At 43.3% G+C, this 24,606-nt stretch overlaps 1 protein-coding gene across 7 annotated transcripts in view; it reads left to right on the forward strand.

Annotated features, from left to right (window-relative positions):
• The window catches only part of LOC147010853 (mediator of RNA polymerase II transcription subunit 15-like), a 78,526-nt gene extending 55,439 nt beyond the window's left edge, over window positions 1–23,087 (forward strand). For 5 of the 7 annotated variants that reach the window (XM_085859748.1, XM_085859751.1, XM_085859750.1 and 2 more), the window contains 9 exons: window positions 5,645–5,772; window positions 10,095–10,219; window positions 10,336–10,470; window positions 17,316–17,379; window positions 19,045–19,111; window positions 19,339–19,496; window positions 21,684–21,850; window positions 22,056–22,151; window positions 22,283–23,087. In XM_085859748.1, the coding sequence (XP_085715874.1) occupies window positions 5,645–5,772; window positions 10,095–10,219; window positions 10,336–10,470; window positions 17,316–17,379; window positions 19,045–19,111; window positions 19,339–19,496; window positions 21,684–21,850; window positions 22,056–22,151; window positions 22,283–22,539 (1,197 nt within the window). In that variant the 3' untranslated portion in view covers window positions 22,540–23,087. The remainder of the gene's footprint in view (window positions 1–5,644; window positions 5,773–10,094; window positions 10,220–10,335; window positions 10,471–17,315; window positions 17,380–19,044; window positions 19,112–19,338; window positions 19,497–21,683; window positions 21,851–22,055; window positions 22,152–22,282) is intronic. The other 2 variants (XM_085859749.1, XM_085859753.1) reach the window with 1 other exon arrangement.
• Window positions 23,088–24,606: the final 1,519 nt, after the last annotated feature.

Here is a 24,606-nt window from a genome sequence, read left to right on the forward strand (position 1 = left end):
ATTACAGTGCGATCTTGAGGTGCCTGGAATAGTTTCAAATGTTTTGTAAAAGAATAGAAGGATTTTGGGTGCAGAAATTCACTGTTTTGGTCTCACTTGCAAAGTGTTGATCTTTTGGTAAGATCAAAGTAAGCATTTAAATTTCAATGTTGATGCACATTTCCATTAGTTGTATTGACAACAGCCATCAAGTCAACACCATTGTAGGCTTAATTTTTTGCAAAAGATGTGTTAAGTACAGCCACAGCATAAGCACCTATCCCATAATTGTCCATGATGGTTTCTGCAATTTGAGAAGCTTCATGGCAGGGGGTTTACCACATACTTTGCGAAGCAAGTGGTCTCAGGTGCCGTTGCATGAAACTATCTTGCAACTTTACCATTCATTAATAGGTTTGCCAATCATGCAGTAACCAATGATGTTTTGAGCTTATTGGGGTGACCTGCAGGGGTGGTGGCTGTGTTCAACAAGGCAGACCCAACCACCCTTTGCTATAAGGCACTTGTGAAGCAGATGATGAAGCCGTACAAGAAGATAACATAAAAGATCAGTTTAGCGCAATGCTGTTGAGAAACGGTGTTTTGTTTGGCGTCTGTGCAAAACGTCCTAGTGTAGATCCACACCATTGACCTCACCATGGGGAATACTTCCACTTTACTGGTGGGAATCACCATCATGATGCACGGCCGAACAGGTGCCGTATACAAGTCTTGTAAAAACAGTGTGCCGCAATCAAGGATGCTCCAAATACCTGAGTTGGTCCCCAGTGAAGCCGGGGCTCTTCTGTGAGCACCATTTTGAAGCGAGAATCCCACGAGCACAACACAATGCAATGCGATCCCAGCTAAGCAACTCCATCAGCATATCCTCTCCTTGATCTGCTCTCTTTCACCCCATTCCCATCACGCCAGCTTCCAGGAAAATACCCGCATTTTTCCACCAACTTGCTGGCATTGCTTTGCCGTAACGGTAGCTAAAAATCAATGCTGGCACTAACAGCCTGGCATTTTTGGTGTGAAAATGGCTTTTGTCTCAAGGTCTTCTTTGGTATTTTCTCTCCATGGACTTTTATGGGTGCATCCAGGCATTCCCCCTTCCACTCAAGGGCCAATTACAGAGCTATTCCCATGGCCTCCAAGGCCTCGTTCTATCCAGGATAGCTTTCACTTGCCTGGGCAATTCTTTGCTGAAAGATGACTGCTGCTGCTGACCTTGATGGTGAGTTATGTTCTGTGCTGTACCTTGTATTTATTTTTTCTACAATTATTATCAACCCAGTTTATATCTCCCCTCTCTTGACTTCACTAAAATTACAAATACCAACGGATTTCATGACAAAACAATAATAATTGTGCACATTCTCAATTCAAAGTATCATAACAACAAACATTCGATTGCAACCGTTACATAGAATCAATCGCAGCAGAACATCACAACACAATCCAGAAATTCTTATATTCATAACATCTTTCTTATTTACTCATAATTATTCCCAGTACGGAATTTGGTTGCGGACATATTTTATGGAAGGTAAATGCTAAGGAAATTTAAGTGTGGGAACTGTGCTTCAATCCTGTTGTGCCATCACTTTTTGGACAGTCGATTTCCTCAATTTTGGAAAGTTGTCAAACCACTCGTATCCATAAGAAAGGTTGCAAAGCTGATCCCTTCACTTGCACACCTATCATATTTCTCCATATTATAAGCAAACGTAATGGAGTCCATCATTGCAGCCAACAGGTCTGTTGCTCTTGCTTCCCACCTTGCTCCTCTTAAGACGGTCAACAACAATGCCTTCCGCACCATTGTATCTCAATTCAGGAGGTGGATTCTCAAATATTGCCACTCTCCCACCGGCAGCAAGTTGGTGGGCTCCCTATGCAATAAATGTCTATATCTGGCCTTGCTGTTCTTGCCCTTTTTTACCTCTGCCCTCCCCAAGCCACTCCTCGGTCACACTCATTTCTCTAAAAACTCTCACCTGCTCAACCACCCAAAATCCAGACTGGTTACCCACCTGCAATGCATTTCTTCCTTGTTCTGCCAATTTCAGACTAGTCTCCCCATGTCTGTTGTCTCATCTTCCTCACTTTAGTCTCTTAAATGTGGTTCCATCAGTACCACGTGTTCATGCCATGGCCTGCACCTTCATTCGCCTTTCTTCCTTGTGTATATCCACTCCCTCTCCCCACCCACTTACCAATACCTTTTGTAGTTTGTAAACCCACTGCCCTTGTTTAGCTGCTGAATGAGCCTCAACTCTTGTGTTAAAAAACATTCAGGGTGATGTTCAAAGGTTTGGATTTGAGGGGTTTAAAAGCTGAATATATTATGGCCATGGTCTGTAAACGATAAAGGCAGTTATCAGTAATCATCAAATAATTACATGTATTTAATCTCTGCAATTTAAAAGAAAAATGAAAATTTTCCACAAAGGCAAAAGCAATAAGTTATGTTCTGGTTGCCCTATATATAACGAAAATGTCGTTCACGTGTGACACACAAACGTCTGAGTGCTGTAATTTCCCTCGCCGGAGGAGAGGGTATTGCATTTGGGTCCATTTGTTTGTTTGTCTGCACAGAAATTTGGTGCTTTTCTCCAGAACTGATTGTCGAATTGACACACACACACACACACACACACACACACACACACACACACACACACACACACACACACACACACACACACACACACACACACACACACACACACACACACTGTTACGGATCTACGCCCGCCCGGCGTGCGAACGACCACTTTAGCCAATGGCAGCCGCATGCCCACCAGACGAGCAATTCAGTCATGACTTCCTGGAACAATGCCGAGAACCAGTCACGGGTGTGCCTTCAATGCACACCACGGCCCAGTCTGTATTCTACCCGCGCGCGACAGGGTCAATCGCCGAATATCGATATACCTAAGTATTCGCGCGGGTAACCGACTGAGGGACCATACCTCGGCGAAGGCCTGTTTGGACACGAACCACTTAAGCAGTTTGTTCCGTTCTGGGATAACTGAGCGGGTATTATTGCCAGACCTCGCCGGACCCGATTCTATTATCGGTATTCAAAAACCAACTAGTATTCCGAAAAACAATATGACACTTCAATTGGGGGAAAAAGGACACGACGAACAGGTTAACATTCACACAGGCACATTTATTTACTACACACGTATACAGGGATGCAGGTATATACAGGCATGCAATCAATGGGGGAAGGGGACAAGACACGAGCAAGGTAAAGCACTACGACCGTCTATGATTTACCATGTACATTTACTTAACAACAGTTCTACTTGAAAGACTCAGCGCCACAACATTCACTCAAAAGAAAAGCAAAGAAAGACCCCCCCCCCCTCCCATAGACAAGGGAGTCAGACTGGGCCTGTGGGCCTTTATAACGTGGGGCTTTGGTGACCGAAAGGGCCTCACGAGACCGTTGCAGGTTACCTGCACCCTCGTGGTGCCTTGCTGGGGCGAGTCGCGACGTCCCGTCCCCACGGCAGCTAGCGTAACCGCGGTTGCGCCCAGGCCTTGCCTAGCGGCAGACGAGCTCTCTCCGGCTCTCCCCACACGCACGTGCAGGTTCGCACGACACAGCAGCGCTGCGCCTCCAGCCCGCGTCTCCTTTGCGACGCCCGGACCTCCACCGACTGACCGCTCCAAGCTCCTGACTCGGACACGAGCCCAGATCTTCACGCAGCTCCGGCAGAAGCAGCACAGCTCCTTCCGCGGTGTTCAGCGGCAGCAACAACACCAGCAACGACGAGAGAGAGAGAGAGAGAGAGAGAGAGAGAGAGAGAGAGAGAGAGAGAGAGAGAGAGAGAGAGAGAGAGAGGGAGAGACAGACACAGAGAGAGACAGACACAGAGAGAGAGAGACAGAGAGAGACAGACACAGAGAGAGACAGACACAGAGAGAGACAGACACAGAGAGAGACAGACACAGAGAGAGACAGACACAGAGAGAGACAGACACGGACACGGACACGGACACGGACACGGACACGGACACGGACAGAGAGACACACAAAGACACAGAGACACACGCTCCGTGCGCGCTTTTTATTACCCACGCCCCGCCCCTCCGCTCTCGCCCCGCCCTCCTTCCACAACATGCTGGAAACTTCCAGAACATGTGGGAAACTTCTCGAAGGAAGCGTTTTCCCGCCAAATTAGGGACACGCGCCACCGCGGTAGTTCTCTTTAACCCTTGCAAAGTGATTGTGTGAAGCGGTTGGTCCAAAATAACGATAGTAAAGAATAACGGCTAACTCAAAGATCACAGCCTTGTCCACACGAATAAACCCCATTAAACAACGGTGGAAAAATCTAACTGAACACACACTTAGCGATGTAACTGAACTAAGGACCTTTATGGTGTTCTGCGAATTTCCACGGCCATAACAATATATATATATATATATATATATATATATATATATATATATATATATATATATATATATATATATATATATATATATATATATATATATAATATAGTATGTTATTTCCTCCGAGTGCCAACGATAACTTGCCGTACTCTTCATGAAATACACCATGGAATCTTCGATGTCCACCAATTATATGCGAGTAGACGGTACATCCAGCTTCACGTCCATCTGAAGGATGACTCATTGTGATGCAACACCTTGCCTGAGAAGCACCAATCGCACAGTGTATAGTTATATCAGGAATATAACTGTCTGCTCTCAAAGGAAAGTGTGCTACCTGTGCACCATTTTGTAATCTCTGTTTGTTATGATAACTTGTGGGTTATCACAAAAGTGGCAAAGGGGATGATTTTCATTTGAATCCCAATGACTGCCATGATCCTCCAGTTTTTGGTTTGAGCCTTTTCTGCATAATCTGAGAGAGTGTGTGTGGGATGGCTATGAATACTTCCTCTTAATATTGCAAAGTTGGGGATATTTTAGAGGATGGAGGGTCAGCTTTCCTTTCGATCTCTTTGATGTTCTGTCTGTCTGCCTGCCCATCCTCCATCCCCTTGCTCCTCCACCCAACCTGTCACATGGCTGCATTGCAAGCTTTCACTTCCTTGCTCTGTTGGGCATGACTGCTTTACACCTGCATCATTTGGTCTTTGTTTACTCATTGTCACTCATTTAAATATTTCATTATTTTGTTCATGTTGAAATCTTCATTGCCTGATTTGATTCTGATTAACTATAGCAAAGCCTCATGCAGATTAGAGATTAAGATGCATGGGTCTGATGGTATCTTTTGTGATTTGTATAACATTGTAATCTTTGTCACCTCCATAAAGTTGGAAAATTGTGAATTTATTTAATACTACAAAACTTACAGTTTGTGATCAACCACTTTTGTCAAACATGGTTGGGATTTATTGATTTGTTTTTTGAAGATTGGCTAGCTGATTGCTAAAAGTTTTTGCAGCCTTACTGTCTGAGGTAAAGACAAAGTACATGTCAAGGAAGTGTTACTTTTTCATGAATGAAAGACTGCATTCAACTGGTTGTATTGTAATTGCAGAGATTTGCTTTTTGTCAATAACTGCTGTACCCCCTTGGCTAGATAGCTGAAGTTTATTATGCACTTTGTGAATAATTAAATATAGAATTGGTTTACTTGCATGTTCAACTTGCTTTGACCAGCAGGTGAGCCATTCTCCACTGATGATATCCAGCCCATCACAGAGCCAGGGCCAGAACATGCTGCCTCCACCCACGCAGACAATACCCTCTCCACAGTCAGCCCCTTCCCAGCAGGGTTGCAACATAAAGTGGGTAACGTGGAATAAAGTCGTCTAAAGGTTTCGAGTCCTCATTTTGCAGTCATAATCACAACCTTTTGTCTCATCCTTATATTAGGAGATTTGCATTAGTGGTTCTTAATCCAGCTTTTTGATTGTTTCAGGGGTTAAAGTTATCTGTCCTGGGGACGATAAAGTACAGTGAAGTTGCCACCCTGTCTGTGGCGTGGAAGGAGTAGACTGTGAACCTGGGCCTCTTTGTGGGAGATGCCGATGATCTTCAGGGCCTTAGCTTCAACAGCAACCAAAAGTGCTCGGTGGGTAGTTGAATTCCCAGCTCATTTTTGGAGAAGCATATTCCATCAAGCTGCAGACAAAGGCCTTGTGATCCTTCAATAACTCACGAATATTGAGGAAAGCCATTTTCCGTCAAGAAGGAAAATTTGATGAGCAACAAAATCCCCTTGGTTTACTTTTCCTGGGCACAAGAGTGAAATTATTGGGCTTGAGAATTGCTAGTGCCGAAGGCACAAAATCTGGTTTGCAGTGTCCGGTAGCATGCAGCCTTAGGCTCTAACAAAATGGCCAACCTGTTGCCTGCTTGTTTTATTGTTTAGTCCCCAACCCAGGCCCTCCACTAATTCATGTATGCATGTCAGGAGCCTCTCATCCTATCTACAGAGGTAGCACACATACCTTTAAGCTGTTTATTGCAGTCGTTTTGATTTTTAGCCCAAATATAAATGATCAGGTTTGTGCTTCACAGGCAAGGTGTTGGTATAAATGAGTGTGCCATTTCTTAGTTGTACTTTTAATTGGTGATCTGTCTACTGTCCACTAACATTAGTCTGTTGACGTTGAAGATCCCACTGTGTCTTTTCATGACGAGTAGGTGAGATATTGCAGGAATCGTGTGGAATGCTGCATTCCTCCCTGAACTGTGGGTAGCAAGTGGTCTGGTCTTCTGTGATATTCCCCAACATCAAGTTACGCTGCTTGCTGTCTCAGACTTTGGGTGCTGTGTGGGTAATAGCCTCGACACGATAAATAAATTTATTCACTCAGGTGTTCCCATGTCACATGTGAACAGCTGTGATGGGCAGCCATTATTTAGGTGGGTGATTTGCAGTTTTTCTTCAATGGGCGAATCTCATGTTCCAGAGTGGATTCAAGGAAACGTATGGTGCAGAAGAGAGGTCCGAAGCTGTCGTGCTTTTGGATGCTAACCTTGCAATACAAGCAGATCCAGAATGGTTCTGGCAAATAGTGAAACTGAGGCGTACAATAGCCTAACCCATGACAGCAGCTGGATTTTAAATTAAAGGATTTGAGGGTTGGTGTGATGCTCTTGTTTAAGTGAGTAAAGGGAAGACAGCAGCAGATTCTATTTGATAAGTGGTGGATCATTTGGAAGAGGGTGGAAAAGGATTTTTTTTTCATATTGTCAAACAAACTGTTGTTATAAATCTATACTAATAAGTGTCAGTGCGTCTCCTCCTCCATAACTCTAAAACCATGAAACCGAGCTGCCCCAAACTTTGCATGCATACTAAGGGAACTCGTGAATGAAAACTGGGTGTTTGGGTAAATTTAAACACCCCTTTTGAAGATAACTTATGGCCTTATTTAATTATCCTCTATTGAGGCTTCATCTTTGGTCAAGCCCTTGGGTTAGCTTGCTCTCTCGCTCGGGTCTTAATTCACCATTTGTTTTGACCTGCTCAACAATGCCTTGCTTGGAACAGGCCGCAACGGTTTCTTAACGATAAAGCACTCAAATTTTTTTTTTTTCACTTTCCTCACTCATATCATTGAATGCCTCATCTTCATACTGTCAAACCCTGACATTCGTGGGGGATATGTTCCTGAAAATGCCATGAATGTCAGGGTCTGTGAATGTTGGGGCATTGTTTCTTCTTTTTTTTTTGTAATTTTAAAAATATGTATGTATATTTTTCGTTTGCATGGTCATGGCTCATGGAAGAGTGATGCCACGGAACAAATCAGGACACAACATGACAAAGGGAACAGCATGAGAAAGGGGTAAAAACAACAGCAGGGTGAAGGGAGAAAGTTGACGCAGACAGACAAATGCCAAAGGGTGGACAATATGGAGATATTAGCAAAATTGTGTTTGACCAGTTTGTCATTTTGTTAAGGTCTGAGTAGAGGGTAGAGCCTGCTCATTGTTTGTCAGGAGGGTGAGAGATGTCACGGCAGAGAGTGGAGTCATTATCAAAAAGATAAAAAGGATTTTACAGAGTCAATGAGATCATTGATGAAGATAAGGAATAATATGGGGACAAGAACACTGCCTTGTGGTCCTCTAGCCTTGACAGGGAGTGGAGAAGGAAGGGTTCTGTTGAGACACATGTCTCTGAGAGTGGAGGAAATCAGCAATCCAAGAGTGGAGTTGGCCTTGGATTCCATGGGCAGACATTTTGGAGAGCAAGGCAGGATGCCAGACTGTATCAAAAGTTTGAGATATGTCCAGAGAGACGGCCCTGCTCTCATGTCTGATATTTAGGGCCTCCACTAATGTTGGGAGAGTAGAAGCAGCATGTCCAAGGTAGCGTGACCAGGTCTGAATCTGAATTGATGATCTGAGATGAGGCTGTTGGAGAAAATAAATCATTTTATGTGAACTGCGATGATGGATTCCATGACCTTGCTGATTATTGGAAGTAAACTAATTTGGCTGTAGTTAAGGGGATCTGTTTTTGCACTTTTTTTATGTAATGCTCTGATGTTGGCTGATTTCCACTTTCCCAGGTCAATATGGGAGACCAGTTGGCCTGAAGTGTAAAATAAAAAAAATAAAAAATAACCCGTGAATGCACAGAGTCGCCACAAAGTCCCCTGTGCACGCAGTTAGAATGTATTTGTATGCTTCCCCCCATTCTCTGCACAAGTTTGAATTTTTCTCCATGTTCTTCTGGACATCTTCTTCCATGTTGAGGGTTGAGGTCATAAAAGCAACCCCTGACAGCTATTTTGAGGTCTTCAACTGTCAAGAATCAGCTATCCTGTTATCTTCAGCTATCCTGCAACAAGATGGTGCATCAGCACATTATGCTCTTGCAGTTAGAGAATATCTCGACGACAAATTCATTGGATGTGGATCCACACGTGGATCTCCACCACGTGTGGCCTCCTCGAAGTCCGGACTTAACATGTGACAACTCACTTTGGGACATTGTGAAAAAGGAAATTTCTCATCTCCACCTAGCAACAGTTGAAGACCTCAAAACAGCTGTCAGGGGCTGCTTTTATGACCTCCAACCCTCAACACAGAAGAAGATGTCCAGAAGAACGTGGAGAAAAAAAAATCAAAATTGTGCAGAGAATTGAGGGAAGCATTCAGATACATTCAAACTAAATTCTAACTGCATGCATTGGGACTTTATGGCCACTCTGTCGAAGCAGGTCACACTTTATGACCCGAGAATGTCGGGGTCCAACAGTACTTATGAATAGCTGTTTCCATTGCAATGCTTATAAACACCCGGAGACGCCAGTGTTCGTGGATTTATTTCATTTCCACACATGTGATTAACTGTGGAATTTTTAACCTCAGTCTAATCTCAAAATTTAAACTGCGGAATTGACCTCAGCATCAGTTCTGACTGTGTTTATTTGTCCATTTCGGACATTGCTTGGCATTCCAAGCGTCTCAGGGTGGTGTTTGCTATCACTGATCGCTAATCGCTTCCCCCGCCAGCATGGTCATATTAAGCACATTCCAGAGACCAACTGAGATGACCGGAGATGTCCGGAGTGTCAAAATAGTATGAATTGGTAAAAATGAGCACTTTTATTTTTTTTTATTTTTTATTTTTTTTAGCAGTCGGAACTGCCGCTAATTTCAATTCCGCAGTTTAAATTTTTTAATTCGCTTCAGGTATAGAGATTCTAGAGCTTATTGCATTAATACATCATTAAACATAATCTCAGAACAAAATGTCAAACTGATCCAAACTTTGTATTTTTAATGATGTTGAGCTTGGTGTTGGCTTGGCGGTTAAGGTGGCTGGCTTGTGACCTTAGAGTCCTGAGTTTGAGCCCCTGTTGACTGTTGAATTAACACCACCAGGTGAGGTTGACTCGGCCGGTCATCCTTCCGAGGTCAGCAAAATGAGTACCAGTGTACTGGGGTAATAACCATTCGGGGTAACCTGCGTTGGAGTGGTGATTCGTCCAGGACTACACTCTTTGCCAATGAAACTACCTCGGCAGCCCAATGTGCCTTTACGGCACTAAAGGAATGGTATAATGATGAAAAGAAATCAGTGTGTGTTTGAGCTGGAATTTTCAGTGTACTGTATTGACATTTATTATTATTCTCTTGCCAGCACAAGCACCGCTGCCTCACCCGGATTCATGCCCAGCCCATCCCCCCAGCCATCACATAGTCCCGTGCCTATCCGTACACCTCAAACTATTGGTGTGCAATCTCCAAGTCCTTTGAACACTCCTGGTAAAGTTATTTTTAGAATACATTTAATTCGTCATATCATTTGTTGTTCTGGGAATTACATAGTGATGGTTTTGTTTTGATGAAAAACTGAGCCATGGAGACATTTGCACCATTAGGAAATCCAGGCTCTGTGGCGAGCCCTGCAGCCCGCACACAGACTGATGAACAGCAATACTTGGAGAAGTTGCGGCAGTTGTCAAAGTACATTGATCCACTCCGACGCATGATAAACAAAATCGACAAGAACGAGGGTGTGCATCATGGGTGATTGAGCCCTTCTCTTCATTTCAATCTTACTCACCAATGTACTGTTTTTTAATGCCCTTTTGGTCATTCTGTTTTTGACTTTCACATGATCTGCATATTATTTTAGCAAAGATGGTGAAATTTGGGTGATTATTAAACCCCCCGTCTTCCCCTCCTCCCCTGCTCCTCCCACCTCTAAACCTCTTTATATTTCCATTTATTTATTTCCTCTTTTCACGTAATCTCCATTGATTTTCTTCCTTCTTCCCTTCTCTTCTTTCTTACGTCTTCCTCCCTACTTCTCTGTGCATTTATGTAGTACTACTGTATTTACTCTTAGTTAACTCTTCATAATCACTTGGCCAAAAGGAATTTTATCTGCTGGTGCTGACGCAGTGTGAATGACTGCTTGCCCACACTATAGCTGGCTATACATTAAGGCCACGTGAATATGGTGTGATTATTCTCAGGTGATTATTGTATTTGCATGTTGCTCACCGGCAAAAGGAACGTACATTGGTCAGGGATCATGCTTAATTTTTTTGGGTTGTTCGCCGGGTCACCTAAACAGATTTTTTTTTTTAACCCACATATTATTTGGTGGTGAATCAAAGTGCATAATAATCAATACTGTTGAACCCCGCTATTCATGGATTCGCTATTCGTGGACCCCGCGTATTCGCGATTTACAAAATGTGACCTGCTTCGACATTGGTGGCCCTGTGCTACACTTATTCGCAGTTTTTCGTGGACGAAAAAAAAATTCCACGAGCCGCACAAATAAATGCAGTTCTAAAACGTATCGTCCACTAGGCACACTATAAATGAGTTATATGTACATACTGTACAGTACTGTCCTCAAAAATGTATTGTTGCGGGCCTAGCGGTTCAGGTTAATCCCCCCGACCCAAATTGTGGTGAACGGGCGGTTAACCCCGGTCAGCCCGGAGAGCTGAGCGGTTTTCCTGAGGAGGTAGACACGTGATCCTCAGAGATCATCGTGCACGTGGGAGGTGCAGGTGGCACTGGCAGAGCGATGGAGGCAAGCACAAGGGGCTTGTACTCGAACCCCACTACAAATACATGGACACAGCAACTTAATATAAACACGGGGATTTAATGACAATATAAATATTTACAAGGGTAATTCAAAATGTAATAATAATAACATGAAGTAAATAAAGTCTAAAGTCGAGGCGCCACTGCACACAGACTTAAATACAGAAAAGGGGGAAATGAAATAAAAGAAAATCCTCACTTTATTCTGACACTTAACTTGGTCGAGAGATGGTCTTTGTGGAACTTTGGAATTGAGGCGCCTCGAGCTGCACAGGTAGATGCGCCTAAAAATGGTGCCAAGCCGCTCTCTCGGAGCGGAAAACTGAAGTGAGGTAATTCATGAGCGGTATTCAACGCCAAGGCTCAAAGGCCACTGTCTGGCTTCCTTGTCGATCGCGCTTGCCGATACTCTCTGCAGAATGGCGCCGCTCCCTTCAGTGACATACATGAGGCTTCGAGGTCCATCTCTCACGACCAGCCAAGAGTCGATGGCCAGCGTCTTGCTCCACCACGTGAGCCAATTCACAGCACAACACAAGAATCACGTAGCCATTTCATCGTGCCAAGAGGAGAGCAAAGCAAGATCCTCCGTCCCAGCCACGTTCCTCTCTCAACTACAACTGCCAACCTCACTCTTCTTACACCTCTGGGTGTGGCCTGCTCGCACGAAAACCTGGGAAAGGCAAGGCTTCTGCCTTCTTGGCACGTTTTGCTTGCTTGTTATCGTTGTGGTTGTAATAAAAATGCAACTCCTTCATGGCTGGCTTGTAAATGCAAAACATATGAGAAAGTCACAGGAGGTACTCACATACTGTGGGGAATTATCCTTAATTCCTCTCTAATTAACACCGCACCCCCCCCACCCCCCACCCCCCCTCCTCCCCGTGTGGTGACACGTAACACTTAAGCTTACAGTTTCCTGACTTGATTTACATTGAGATGTCTCCCACACCTCCATGGACCAAACAACTCTATTCAATCCTAACTTTCCTCTGAAATTCCTCCATCTACCCCCACAACCGTAACAATATCTTTCACAAGCTGCGTACATGACAGTTCTAAAACATATCTTCCATCAGGCATGTAACCAAGCTGCGTGGCTTGTTCCACCATTCTGCTATAAAAACGCTTCACCGAATCTATTATGAGCTGCCAAAGATATTCCCCCCACCCCCACGTGAGTTGCACAATTAAAATGTAAAATGTTAGCATGGACACTTGCATATGTAATAAGAATGCTTCACTGAATCTATTACGAGCTACTGAAGATGTTTCCCCCCCCCCCTTTCTCGAGTTACACAATTAAAATGTTTCACCACATCTGACACCTGCTGAGTAAAATATCAGCAAGATGCTTGCATCATTAAAACGCTTCATCACATCTAACCCCAGGCCCTAGCTGGGTACATCTGGTAAAATGTTCCATCTACCAACATCCCCCACAAACAATGGGCAGATTACTCACCTCTCCTGCAGCTACCCACAATTCCCGCAGCATGTATGCAGCGTGTCCTGGCTCTCAATCATTCTTCTTGTCCCGCTGCCTTGACTGGTGTTTTGCTTCTCATTCTGCCCATTTTCTCATTGATCAAACATGGCTCCCAAGCGCAAGACCATTGCCGGAGATACGTCCACTGCCAAGAGGCAGAAGAAAATGATGAGCCTGAGTCACAAAGTTGAGCTGCTGGACCGGCTGTCGAGAGGACAGAGTGTGGCTTCTGTTTACTGACACTATGGATAAATGAATCCACCGTTCGCTACATATGGAAGAACGAGAAGTCGATCCAAGAAACTGTTGCGGTGAGCACTTTACAGAGCACCAAAGTGGGCACCCACGTCCGGGATGCTTTGACGACATGGAGCTTGAAGAGTTGGATGCTGTTATCATCTTGCATGCTGAGGAGCTCACAGAGGAGGAGGTATGAACCATTACCAAGGAGGAGGAGGAGGGTGAGGACGTGGGCAGTGATGAGAAGTGGTGTCGAGGTCCAAACTCACGGTCAAGTTCCTGGGTGAGATACTGCAGGACGTGCGGTCAGTTACCGAGAGGCCATTAGATGCCGATCCGGTCCTGGAACATTACATCAAGTTCACGAGGGGGTTAGATGACTTGATGCTCCCATACAAGGAGCTACATCGAAACCTGCGGCAATCTGCAAGACAGCTCTCAATCACGGACTTATTCCACCCTTATCCGTCCACCTCAGGAGCACCAGTACCCTCGCCTGCATCGCCTGCCTATCCTGCATCCCATTCGGTGAGCGACTCCTCAGGATCCTCATTGTTAGTTTTTTTTTACTTTTATGGCACGTTTGGTTAATCACTCTTGATAAACTGTTAATTGCATTCTTTCAATAAACATTGAAAACGTTACCTAATGTTGTCTTAAAAAAAAAAAATTGGATTTGTAAGAATTTTTTAATGAAACTGTAATCACGTGCATTCGCAGTCAAAAATATTTTGAACTTTTAAAAGTTTCCCTGATGAACCAGGAACCGCTGGAAATCTATCCCTGTTTTTCCATTGAAAAAATGTGTGACATTCGCCACGTCGTCATTTGCTGATTCACCATTCGTGGCATTTTTCATGAATCGGTAATTGCCGGAAACCTATCCCCCATTTTTTCCCCCCATTGAAACAATTTACAGTGTCAACAATCGCGGCGTCGCCATTCATGGTATTTTTCACGGGTCAGTAACTGCTGGGAACCTATCCCCCCCTTTTTTATCCTCTGCCGCGTGGCGGAAGGGGGATATTGTTGTCACCCAGGTCATCCGGCTGTCCGTCCATCCGGGTGTCAACATTTCTAGCTGTGAGTGCGATAACTCATAAACTGTTCGCCATATCGATTTGAAATTTGGGTCACACATGTACCACCTGAAAAGGAAGAACCCTATTGATTTTGGGCGTGACCGGATCCAAGATGGCCGACTGGGGCGGCCATCAAAAAAAAAATGTTTTTGGTAATAAATGGAAAACCGCTTATCTGATTTCAATTATTTTTGGTTACTACGTTCCTCACCCTTGAGGAACTTTTTCGAAATGATGACCAAATGCTGTCTTGTTTCCAATTCACGTCCCTCATTATCTGGAATATGTATGACCTTTTTCATTCAATGGCGGGGGATTCCCAATCTCTGTTGGTATATTTCTATTGAAGCAATGCCCTGCTATTCGTGGATTCGCTATTTGTGGTATTTTCCAGGAACGCATCCCCCGCGAATAGTGGCGTCTGACAGCATACATGTTTAAATTGCTATTTCTCACGACACTTACACATCAAATTACAGTGCTTTTTATACCAGCAACCTCACAACTCGTAATCACAGAACACTCCCATCAGCTATTCAATCATCTACCTCCTAACTTGCAGCAAAATAATGCGAGGACAATTTTAATGTTTGCTGAAGAAAAATTTCTTCACATATTAACCCATTATTGTGTTTTCCAAAACAATTGTTTACTCCACACAACTTTCAGCTCTTGATGAGTTTGGTGTGGTCATGAAATCTCAAAAATAATATAACAAAATGTCTTGATGTCAATAAATTACAGTGACATGTGTCACTGTAAAACTTAAAAACATGATTGAAAATATTTTCTCAAGTTCATATTCCTGTTCGACCTGCTTCCTTTTTTCTGCTCGTTTCTTTTTCAGATTCGATATATTTTGTAAATAATGCCACATGATGGAAACCTACATGCACGCCTTTTCTGATGAGATTGAGTATCAGCACTGTGTGGTCAAATGGGTCATTCCAGTCTCTCCTAAAATTAGACGGCCAATAAGAAGTCACACACTATACACTGATCTCTGGCACTATTTATATCGCTGTACATTTGGGCATTGCACAATCGCATGCCCGTGCCGCGTGCATGCTTTTTGTAGATCCAGCATGTGGCCAACTATGTTGTGTTGCAAGCTCACGGCCTTGCTTCTGTATTGAAGTTCCATTCCATATTGTTGTATCAAGTCGGCGCATGGCTGAGGAGTGCAAATTACACCGCACTTCTCAAAGGTATGCATTGCATATATCGAAGATTTGACACAAGTGGTCACCTAGGACGGAGTTTTTAGTGGCCATTGACACCCCGGCCACTGCTTCTTTCGAACCCTGCTGGTGTACATGCACAAAAGGAAGTAGAAAGTATTTCAAAATCAAATGCCCGTCTGCGTCTGCTTTTACTCAAACTAAACTTGATGAAAATGGCCAAAAAAAAACAAAAAAATTGTATATTTTATTAATTGGTTTTCTCCATATTTTCATAATAAGAGTTTGTTGAAAATGTGATGACAAAAGCTCAAATGGTAAAAACGTTATGGCCTGACAGACAGACAGACAGACAGTCATTATCATTATCTCTCATTCTGTCCCATTATCATTATGTACCATTATAATATTTGTTGTGATCATTCTTACCAGCAGAGCCTATCCATCATTTCGTTGATGGACCATTTCGTTGTCTGATTTGCCAAAAATGTTGACGATTCCGTCGGGCGCTGGATGTTACCGAGCGCTACCTGGTGATGTTCCTTTGGTTTTGCTTTGTATTGTGGTTTTGTAATGAAATGTGGGTCTTGTAAAGTGTGGTGGTGTGTTTTTTGCAAAGTGTGTGTGAATGTGCTGAAAAGAAGTGTTGGGGGGGGGGGGGGGGAATAGAGATTCAGAGGGATGGGGAGAGAGATAAGAAGAGATTCTATCTTGAGAAGAGTTGCAAAGGGAATTTAAACCTGCTTCACAAACACCGCATTTCCTGTAGACCAATAGGAGGGGAGAGGTAGTCTAACTAAACAAATCCTCTCGATATATCTAAACTCCAGGGTTCCTTTATGTGTTGAATGTAACTCCCCGGGGTCTTCCAAAACCGCAACATTATCATTATCACTCTGCGTTTACCAAGAAGCCATGAACACTTTTGATTGTTTTCCCTGTCAATAAATAAACAGTTTACAGGGCCCATGTAATAGCGCTTTTCCCTGAACAACCACATTCCTGGAACTCGTCTTTAGGGTGAAGAAAAATCTGCCATCTCGTGCTTCTTACACAGCTGTGCTGCATCGGGCTAATCACGGCTATTTATAGTTATGACTTTGCCCTTTCATATTTTGACCTCATTATTAATTGTTTTTCTCCGTATTCTCATCATAAAGATTTGTTGAAAATTTGATGACTTAAGCTCAAATGGTAATGCACACACCAAGTGATCGCAATACCCCGTCTCCCACACAGCTAACAAGTGGACAGTGCACCACCATTTCATGTCATCTTCCATCCCTACCTACGATCTTTTCTAACCCCATTAATGCTACTTAACCCAACCCTCTTATTTCATGTTTCCTCCCCTCTTCTCTGTATATATCTATCTGTCTGTCTATATTTCCTGAAATTTAGTGTACAGGCACGCAGTGTAGTCTCAACCATGTTAGTTTTGATTGAAGTCCCTCATTGATTCTAATATCCCTGAATGGGTATCGAAAGTCAAAATGATGCTCTTCTAGGCTTCGGCCTTTAAAATGTTTTTTTACGTATTTAGTTCCAACCTTTCGTTTCTAGTTATTTTGCAACGATCAGAAAAGGAATCTTAATTTAAGCATAATTGTTAATATAAGGTTTTATGTTATTTATTTATTTATTTGTTTGTTTGTATGTACGTATGTATGTATGTATTTATTTGGCCCTTTTTATTCTGAGTTGTCAGCTTTTGAGTGGTTTGGGTGAAGGTGCTTCTGAGCTGGATATTTTAGGTGATAATAACTTGTTTTATATCTTCCCTTTGTGTTTAATTTTAGATCGGAAAAAAGACTTGAGCAAAATGAAGAGCCTCTTGGACATTCTTAGTGACCCAAACAAGCGGTAAGTAAAATGTTCTTAACATTGTGTGGAATAGACTCGGTTGGTATTGAAAGAGAGAAGAGAGCACAAGCATGGTGCATTCCACCTGGAGATGACAAGATGATAGTTTATATGCCATCTACATGATGGCCATTGTACTGCACTAAGGACAAGCAATGAACAAGTAAATTACTCTCAAGCCAATCTTTATCAAACTCTCTCTTTTATTACTTGCAAAATCGAAGATTTGCAAGTATATTGGGTGGTCGACTTTGTTATTCTGTCTCTTTGTCTGTTTGTTACTTGTGCAAATTGAAGATTCTTCAAGTATGTTGGTTGGTCTTGTGTGTTATTCTGTCTGTCTGTCTGTTTGTTTGTATGTCAATCACCTACAGGTCACAATTTTAAACAGATCTTCACGAAACTTCACCACATGGTGTAGAGTTCGTCATGAGCAAGAAGCCTATTGCTTTTGATGTCAAAAGGTCAACTTAGGCCAAAGGCCACCAACTTTGTCAAGTTTCTAAAATCCTCAAATTTTCATCCCATTGACTTGACATTTGAAGAGGATTTGCTCATCAGGTCACTGAATTCAATGAACAAGTATTTCTGAGGTCAACATAGGACAAAAGATCAACATGGGCCAAATTTCTAAAATTGTCAATTTTAATCCGATTGACTTGAAGTTTGAAGAGGATTTGCACATTTGGTCATTTAATTCAACCACGAATTATTTTTCAGGTCAAATTTGTTTTGTGGATTTCGCAAGTATCGTGCTATGCACGACATCTTTCTTGCTTGTCACTGTCTGTCAACCGCCTACACGTAACAATTTTAAACCGATCTTCACAAAACTTCACCACCTGCTAGATGGTAGACTTCGTCTTCAGCAAGAAGCCTATGGTTTTTGAGGTCAAAAGGTCAACATACGCCAAAGATCAGCAACTTTGTAATCCTTCTAAAATTGTCAATTTTCATCTGAATGACTTCAAAGTTGAACAGGATTTGCATATTGGATCACTGAATTGGGAAACCAACTTTTTTTGAGGTGAACAGGCCAACTGAAGGTCAAACTTCTAAAATCTATTTTCATCTGAAAAATAATCAATTTTCATCCGATTGACCTGAGCTTTGATAAAGATCGTCAATTTTAATAATTATGAAATGGACAATTTGATGTATCCATGGCAACTTTGGGGGGGGGGGGGGGTATTTTGCAAGTATCATTCTAACCACAACGTGTATCTTGTTTATTTGGCTATTTTTGCTACTATATTTTCGGTCCTCATAAATCGTACTCCAACTACCTCTAAAGCTATTGACAAGAGCACAGTGTTTCATCGAGTCTTTGCTGGCTGGTGTTCTGACCATTCTGCCTTGAGAGCAGCATATCGGGCTTCCTTAAGCTTCACTGGTTAACATTTAATGATATTGTGGCAATGTGCTCCAGCACATGGGAGCGGGGACAGAACCCTGCATGTGGTTATTACAGCATGTGGTTCCTTTCAGGGACCAGCTTTTTGCTTCATACCTCGTGCTGTCCCATCTTTAAACCTCCTTCACTGTTGACAATCAATTCATTTATTAGCTCTATTCTGCTTGTTTATGAGATTTCTTTTTCAGTGAGTTGCTTTTTTTACGTGTAACTAAACTTTTTTTTATTTTGTTTTGCTTTTACCGCCACAGTTGTTCACTGCAGACATTACAGAAATGTGAAATAGCTTTGGAGAAATTGAAAAATGACATGGCTGTGGTAAGCAGACATCTATCAACCATGCTGTTCCAGTCTGACTTGTTTTTCATTTCTTGTACTTCACTGACCCCTCCTTCCTCTTCCTTAACCCCTTTCTGCAATCTTTTTTAGTTTTCCACATTCTGTATTTTATTGGCCCTTCATGTCATCATGTGATACATGCATCTCACTTTTTTATATTATATAGTGACCTGCGCTTCATCTAATCCAGTGTGTTCTCTGCACAGCCAACACCGCCTCCCCCTCCTCCTGCAACGGGTCCAAAACACATGTGCCAACCGCTGCTCGATGCCGTGCTGCAGCATATCCGCTCTCCGCTTCTCAATCACACTCTGCACCGGACTTTTGGACCTGCCATGCTCGCCATTCATGGCCCACCGCTTCCGTATGTACCGCCTTATGGGGGCACTGCAATAGTCGAGTTGTGTCTTTGCTCAAAGTGAATTTTCGCTTTTTGCATCCATTGCCTTGCAGAGGGGTTACACTTTTAATATGCAGTTAAACTGACAGAGTTCCACCTTTGGTGGAAGCAAAGCTTATGGGTGGAAAATCACATTATTACCCTTGCCAGAGGAGAGGCTATTGCATTCGGGTCTGTTTGTTTGTTTGTCCGCACAGAATGGGAGTATGGTTTTTCTCTGCAACCGCTTGTCGTATTGTCAGGAAATTTTCTGTTTGTGGTAAAGTCACGCTTGGAGATGCATTGAGACACCCGGAGTTTCGGTGTGTGGCATATATAAAGCCTGAAAATGCCATTAAACACAAAATATGAAGAATTACACCTGGTCTCACATCAAAAGAAGAATTATTCACAATAGCTAGAGTTTAATAAAGGAGCACCCACCTCAAACAAGCTTACGCTCAAACATACGTGCATCCGACAACAGGCTGGGGGTGGTTACGTGACTCTCAAGAAGGGCCGCTTTGTGCTTCGTGAGTGCCTCGACTTACCTCATCAGATTACATCACGTATCATCCATTCTATCTGTCAAGATGTCAAGGCGCACTTTCACCACAGCGTTCAAACTCTCCATCTGCCGGTCTGCAGAAGAGCTTTGGAAGCAGAAAGCTGGGAAGCGTTTCGGCATGGATGAGTCCATCATCCGGCGCTAGAGAACAAGCAAGGCAACGGTAGAGAACATGCCAAGGAAGAAGAAGGCACTGAGGGGAAAGTCAGAAAAGTGGCCGCAGCTTGAGGGGCGTCTTGTCACTTGAGTCTGGGAGAAGACAGCAGAGAGTTATGCATCTCAACACTTTCTCTCAGGCTGAAGGCGAGGAGCTCAGCGAAGGAGGATGACATAGGGGACTTCACGACCAGCCAGTCATGGGCCTACAGGTTCACGGCACGCCATCAACTGTCGGTTTAACGCCACACACACACACACACACACACACACACACACACACACACACATCTCCCAACATCTACCTGATGATATGGCTGATAAGATGACGTGCTTCTAGTCCTACATCATCAAGCTTTACCGAGAGCATGAATATCCCCTCAGCAGGCTCGGGAATGACGACCAGACCCCCCTTACCTTATTATCTCTTCGTCATCCCAGGCGGGATGACATCGCTCCTGCAGCCCTTTGTGTCCATCAACGCGCTGTTCAAGCACGGGCTATGTTGCTGCTGGTCCGACTGGATTAGTGGGGATAAGACCTACACCAAGAGCGGGAGGATGAGAAAGGTCGACCTTCTGATTATCTGCGGCTGGATTGGCATTCCCAATCATGCTGAGGGGACATTCATGCTCTCGGTAAAGCTTGATGCCGCAGACGGTATCTCCTCCCAAGGTGTGGGAGGAGATACCGTTGGACATCATCAAGCGAGCATTTCTGAAATGCTGCATCTCCCAACGACATGCCGTGGTGCAAAACCAGAAGAGGATTGTTGTGTCGTATTGTGGCATTTTAATGTGGTGTCATTCTTCATTGTTATTCTTGGTCTTCTTCATTCTTCTTCCTCATCCATCACAATCCCAAAACAAAAGTAAAATGTCAAAAGATGCTGCGATTGTAATCCATAAGAGAATTGTGGTACTCGTATTGTGGCATCATAATGTGGTGTCATTCCAAGGTTTTTTTTTTTTTTTTTTTTGAGATTTCATCCCTCTATGTTTTTACATTTTTCTTAAAATGTTTTTCTTTTTTCTTGTATATTTTGTAATGATAAAATTGACATGGTTTTCAATATCATGTTTGTGTGACCTCATTGGATTTTTAAGCTTTTGCTTGAGAAACATCCTGGTAAGTGTATACATTGTGAGGTGAAGATGTATGGTAGTTTAGTACATGTAACATTGACTCGTAATCTTCTGCTGTCATTTTGACAATTGCTCGACATTTTCCCTTCAAATATTAATGATTCAGTGCACGCATGAGGTTTGAGCAGATGGTACCCACAATGCTCAGCTGCCAATGGGTTATTATGCAGATGAGAGCACCTACATTTTCCCCAAAAAATTCCAAGGAAGGACACCCAATATAAATCTTGATCGACAGATTTTTGATTATTGTCTATGACCAGGCTTCTCGTATGCTTTTTCACTTACCCATCCCCTATGCAGGATTCCTGGCAGCTCTTCCAAGAAGAGGAAGCTCGAGGAAGAGGAAAAACAAAGTATTCCAAATGTGCTGCAGGGTGAGGTTGCTCGACTTCACTCCAAGTTCATCGTCAACTTGGACCCTGCACAGCACAGCAGCAATGGGACTGTGCACATTGTGTGCAAGCTCGGTGAGTGGTGTGGCAGCGACTGGGGAAAGGGTACTAGAAACGCCAAACTATTCGGTTCTCTGACTTATTTCTCACTACACATGAAGCTGCTCGATGCCATTTCTGTTTGAAACTGGTATAAAATGCTGTGTATAACCTAACCTGAGCATAAGCAGCAAACTCTACTTTGCCTTGCATCTTGTACTCATCTGCTCTTCCCACACAGATGATAAAGGACTCCCCAGTGTGCCAGCACTGCAGCTCAGCGTGCCTGCCAATTACCCGGATCAGAGTCCAGAGTGGACAGGACAGCAACTGTATGGTACAACACACACACACACACACACACACACACACACACACACACACACACACACACACACACACACACACACACACACACACATTGAATGTCTCGTTGGCTTATGTCTGATCATGCCTACCTTTTCTTAGAGTCAAGTCCGTTCCTGAAGAGTATTCAGAAAGAATTAGAAGTGCACCTTATGAAGCTACCTGACCGACATTCTCTGTCATCTGTCCTCAGTGCCTGGGCCATGAGTGTGCGACAAGCTTGCTTCTCAGCCACATTGCATAACCAGGTCAAAATTTGTGAGAGTGGCACTGCATCGAATAGCCAAACTGAGCCCGGTGCATCACCACCGAGCCAGTGTCTGGACTCACAGCCTGCATTAGTGTGTCCTCCATCTTGAGTGTTTGCACATTGTGGTTTGCCTGGCTGCCCGCTGTGCATTATTTTTAAACCAAGACAAATGATGAATTTTAAATTCATCTGGGAGTGGCTGGGAAGAGGTTAAGAGGCGGAAGGTGTAGGGGGGGGGGGAGGGGAGGTGGTGAGGTGATAGAAAATGCATACGTATTCACATCCATAATAATGAAAAACTTGGTTGGACCTGAATTTATTTGATCCAAACTGCTTGTGCAATAAATACTGCAAATGGCCGAAATCACAGCAGATCAATTTTAACTGTGTGAAGGTGTGCCTGTTTACAGATAACTGCCCTTCATCTCAGAGGAAATAGTCATACAAGGCATTGCTTTTGTATTTTTGATACTGTCTTGTAATCTGGCTCAGTAGTGTTCGACTTGCCATCAATTTGGCTCTTTGTTATGCAAGTTTTATGATTCTTGCATGAATGTGTAACTTTGGACATGGTGATGTTCAGTTAACTTGAATACTTTTACATTTGTTTAAAGGTATTTGTCCAGGTTTCCTGAAATAAAATTACATCTTGTAGGATTATGAGTTAACTTTGGAAAATAATTTACAATTACTGTATATTGTACAATGAAACCAAGTGAAAGCTGTTTGGCTCATTAAGCTCCTGTCATTTCTGTCCCATTATTTATATGTCCAAGAATAGATATTGTTATGGTCGTCCGGTTGCCCGGTACCAATAATAAGAATCCGGCGAGTTGCCTCAATGCAACCGTAATGGTGAACCGTTTGGTTTCACAGACCTCCCTGCCGGATCTTGCTTCCAAATGCCACGCTACTTTGTATATTGGGGCAACAAATTGGTTTAGCGCTCCACCAATTAGCACCACCGTCTCATAACCAATTAGGCAGAGCGAGCTTGAGTTGAGAAGGGCTTTCTGGGTGTGCATCTTCGTTCATTGTTCCTTTCACATTTCTTTCTACTTTTTCACATTTCTCTTTATTCATTCTAATTCTTGATTTGTCTTTATTTCTGTCTGTCTTTATCTATCTGTCTAAGGAGAAGTGAATTTTTTCAGAAAGTTTTCTTTAAGGCTCATTTGGCTGCTCCTGGGTGGGTTTTAGGGTGGTGGAGTAGCAGCTGAAACCAGAATCCTATTTAGGTTCCTCCTAATGACTCCATCTTTACTCTGCTTATTTGGGTTCCTTCTGATGACTCCAATCCAGTATTTGGTCTTCCATTTGATCACCATTGTACCGAAGGCCCGTTTGATGAGTGGCGGACTGCCCATCTCACAGTTGTCAACCGGGCGGTCCCTCCCCCTCTGGTCTTAAGCTGTCTGAGGCGTCACTTTCCCGCCAAGGTAGCACCTCATGGTATACCAAAGTCTTATAAAGGACATTAAAAATAAGACCACTGGACCTGTAGCTTATCTGGGCCCTGGCCTCATGTTGTAACCCAATTTTGGTAGCATTCTGACTGGTGGGTCTGGCGACGAAGATTTTTGAAGGAATTTACGCGATGTTCCAAAAAATTTACTAAGTCTGCCATTTTGACACACTTCTGGTCATGTGATGAGTATGACCTCCGCAATTTAACATCACGGCCCTGTCCTAATGTTTTAACCCAAATTTGGTAGCATTCTGACTGGTGGGTCTCGAGAAGAAGATTTTTGAAGGAACTTGCGTGACCGCCATTTTGACACACTTCCGGTCATGTGATCAACATGGCCTCCATAATTTAACAATAGGACCGTGTTCTAATGTTGTAACCCAAATTTGGTAACATTTTGATTGGTGGGTCTGGAGATGAAGATTTTTGAAGGAACTTGCGTGACCGCCATTTTGACACACTTCCGGTCATGTGATCAGCATGGCCTCCACAATTTAGCATTAGGATTGTGTCCTAATATTGTAACCCAAATTTGGTAGCATTCTGACTGGTGGGTCTGGAAAAGAAGATGTTAGAAGAAATTTACTAAGTTGGCCGTTTTGATGTACTTAATCAAGTGACCTGAACGAGCTTTGCAATTCCTGTTCCAGTCAGGAGAGGAACATTGCTGCGACATTTCAGCCGGATCGGCCCAGCAGTTTGGCCGGA

The sequence above is a fragment of the Eptatretus burgeri genome, chromosome 16 (genome assembly GCF_056783735.1).
Source record: "Eptatretus burgeri isolate ZD-2024b chromosome 16, Ebu_testis_v1, whole genome shotgun sequence".
Taxonomy (NCBI): Eukaryota; Metazoa; Chordata; class Myxini; order Myxiniformes; family Myxinidae; genus Eptatretus; species Eptatretus burgeri.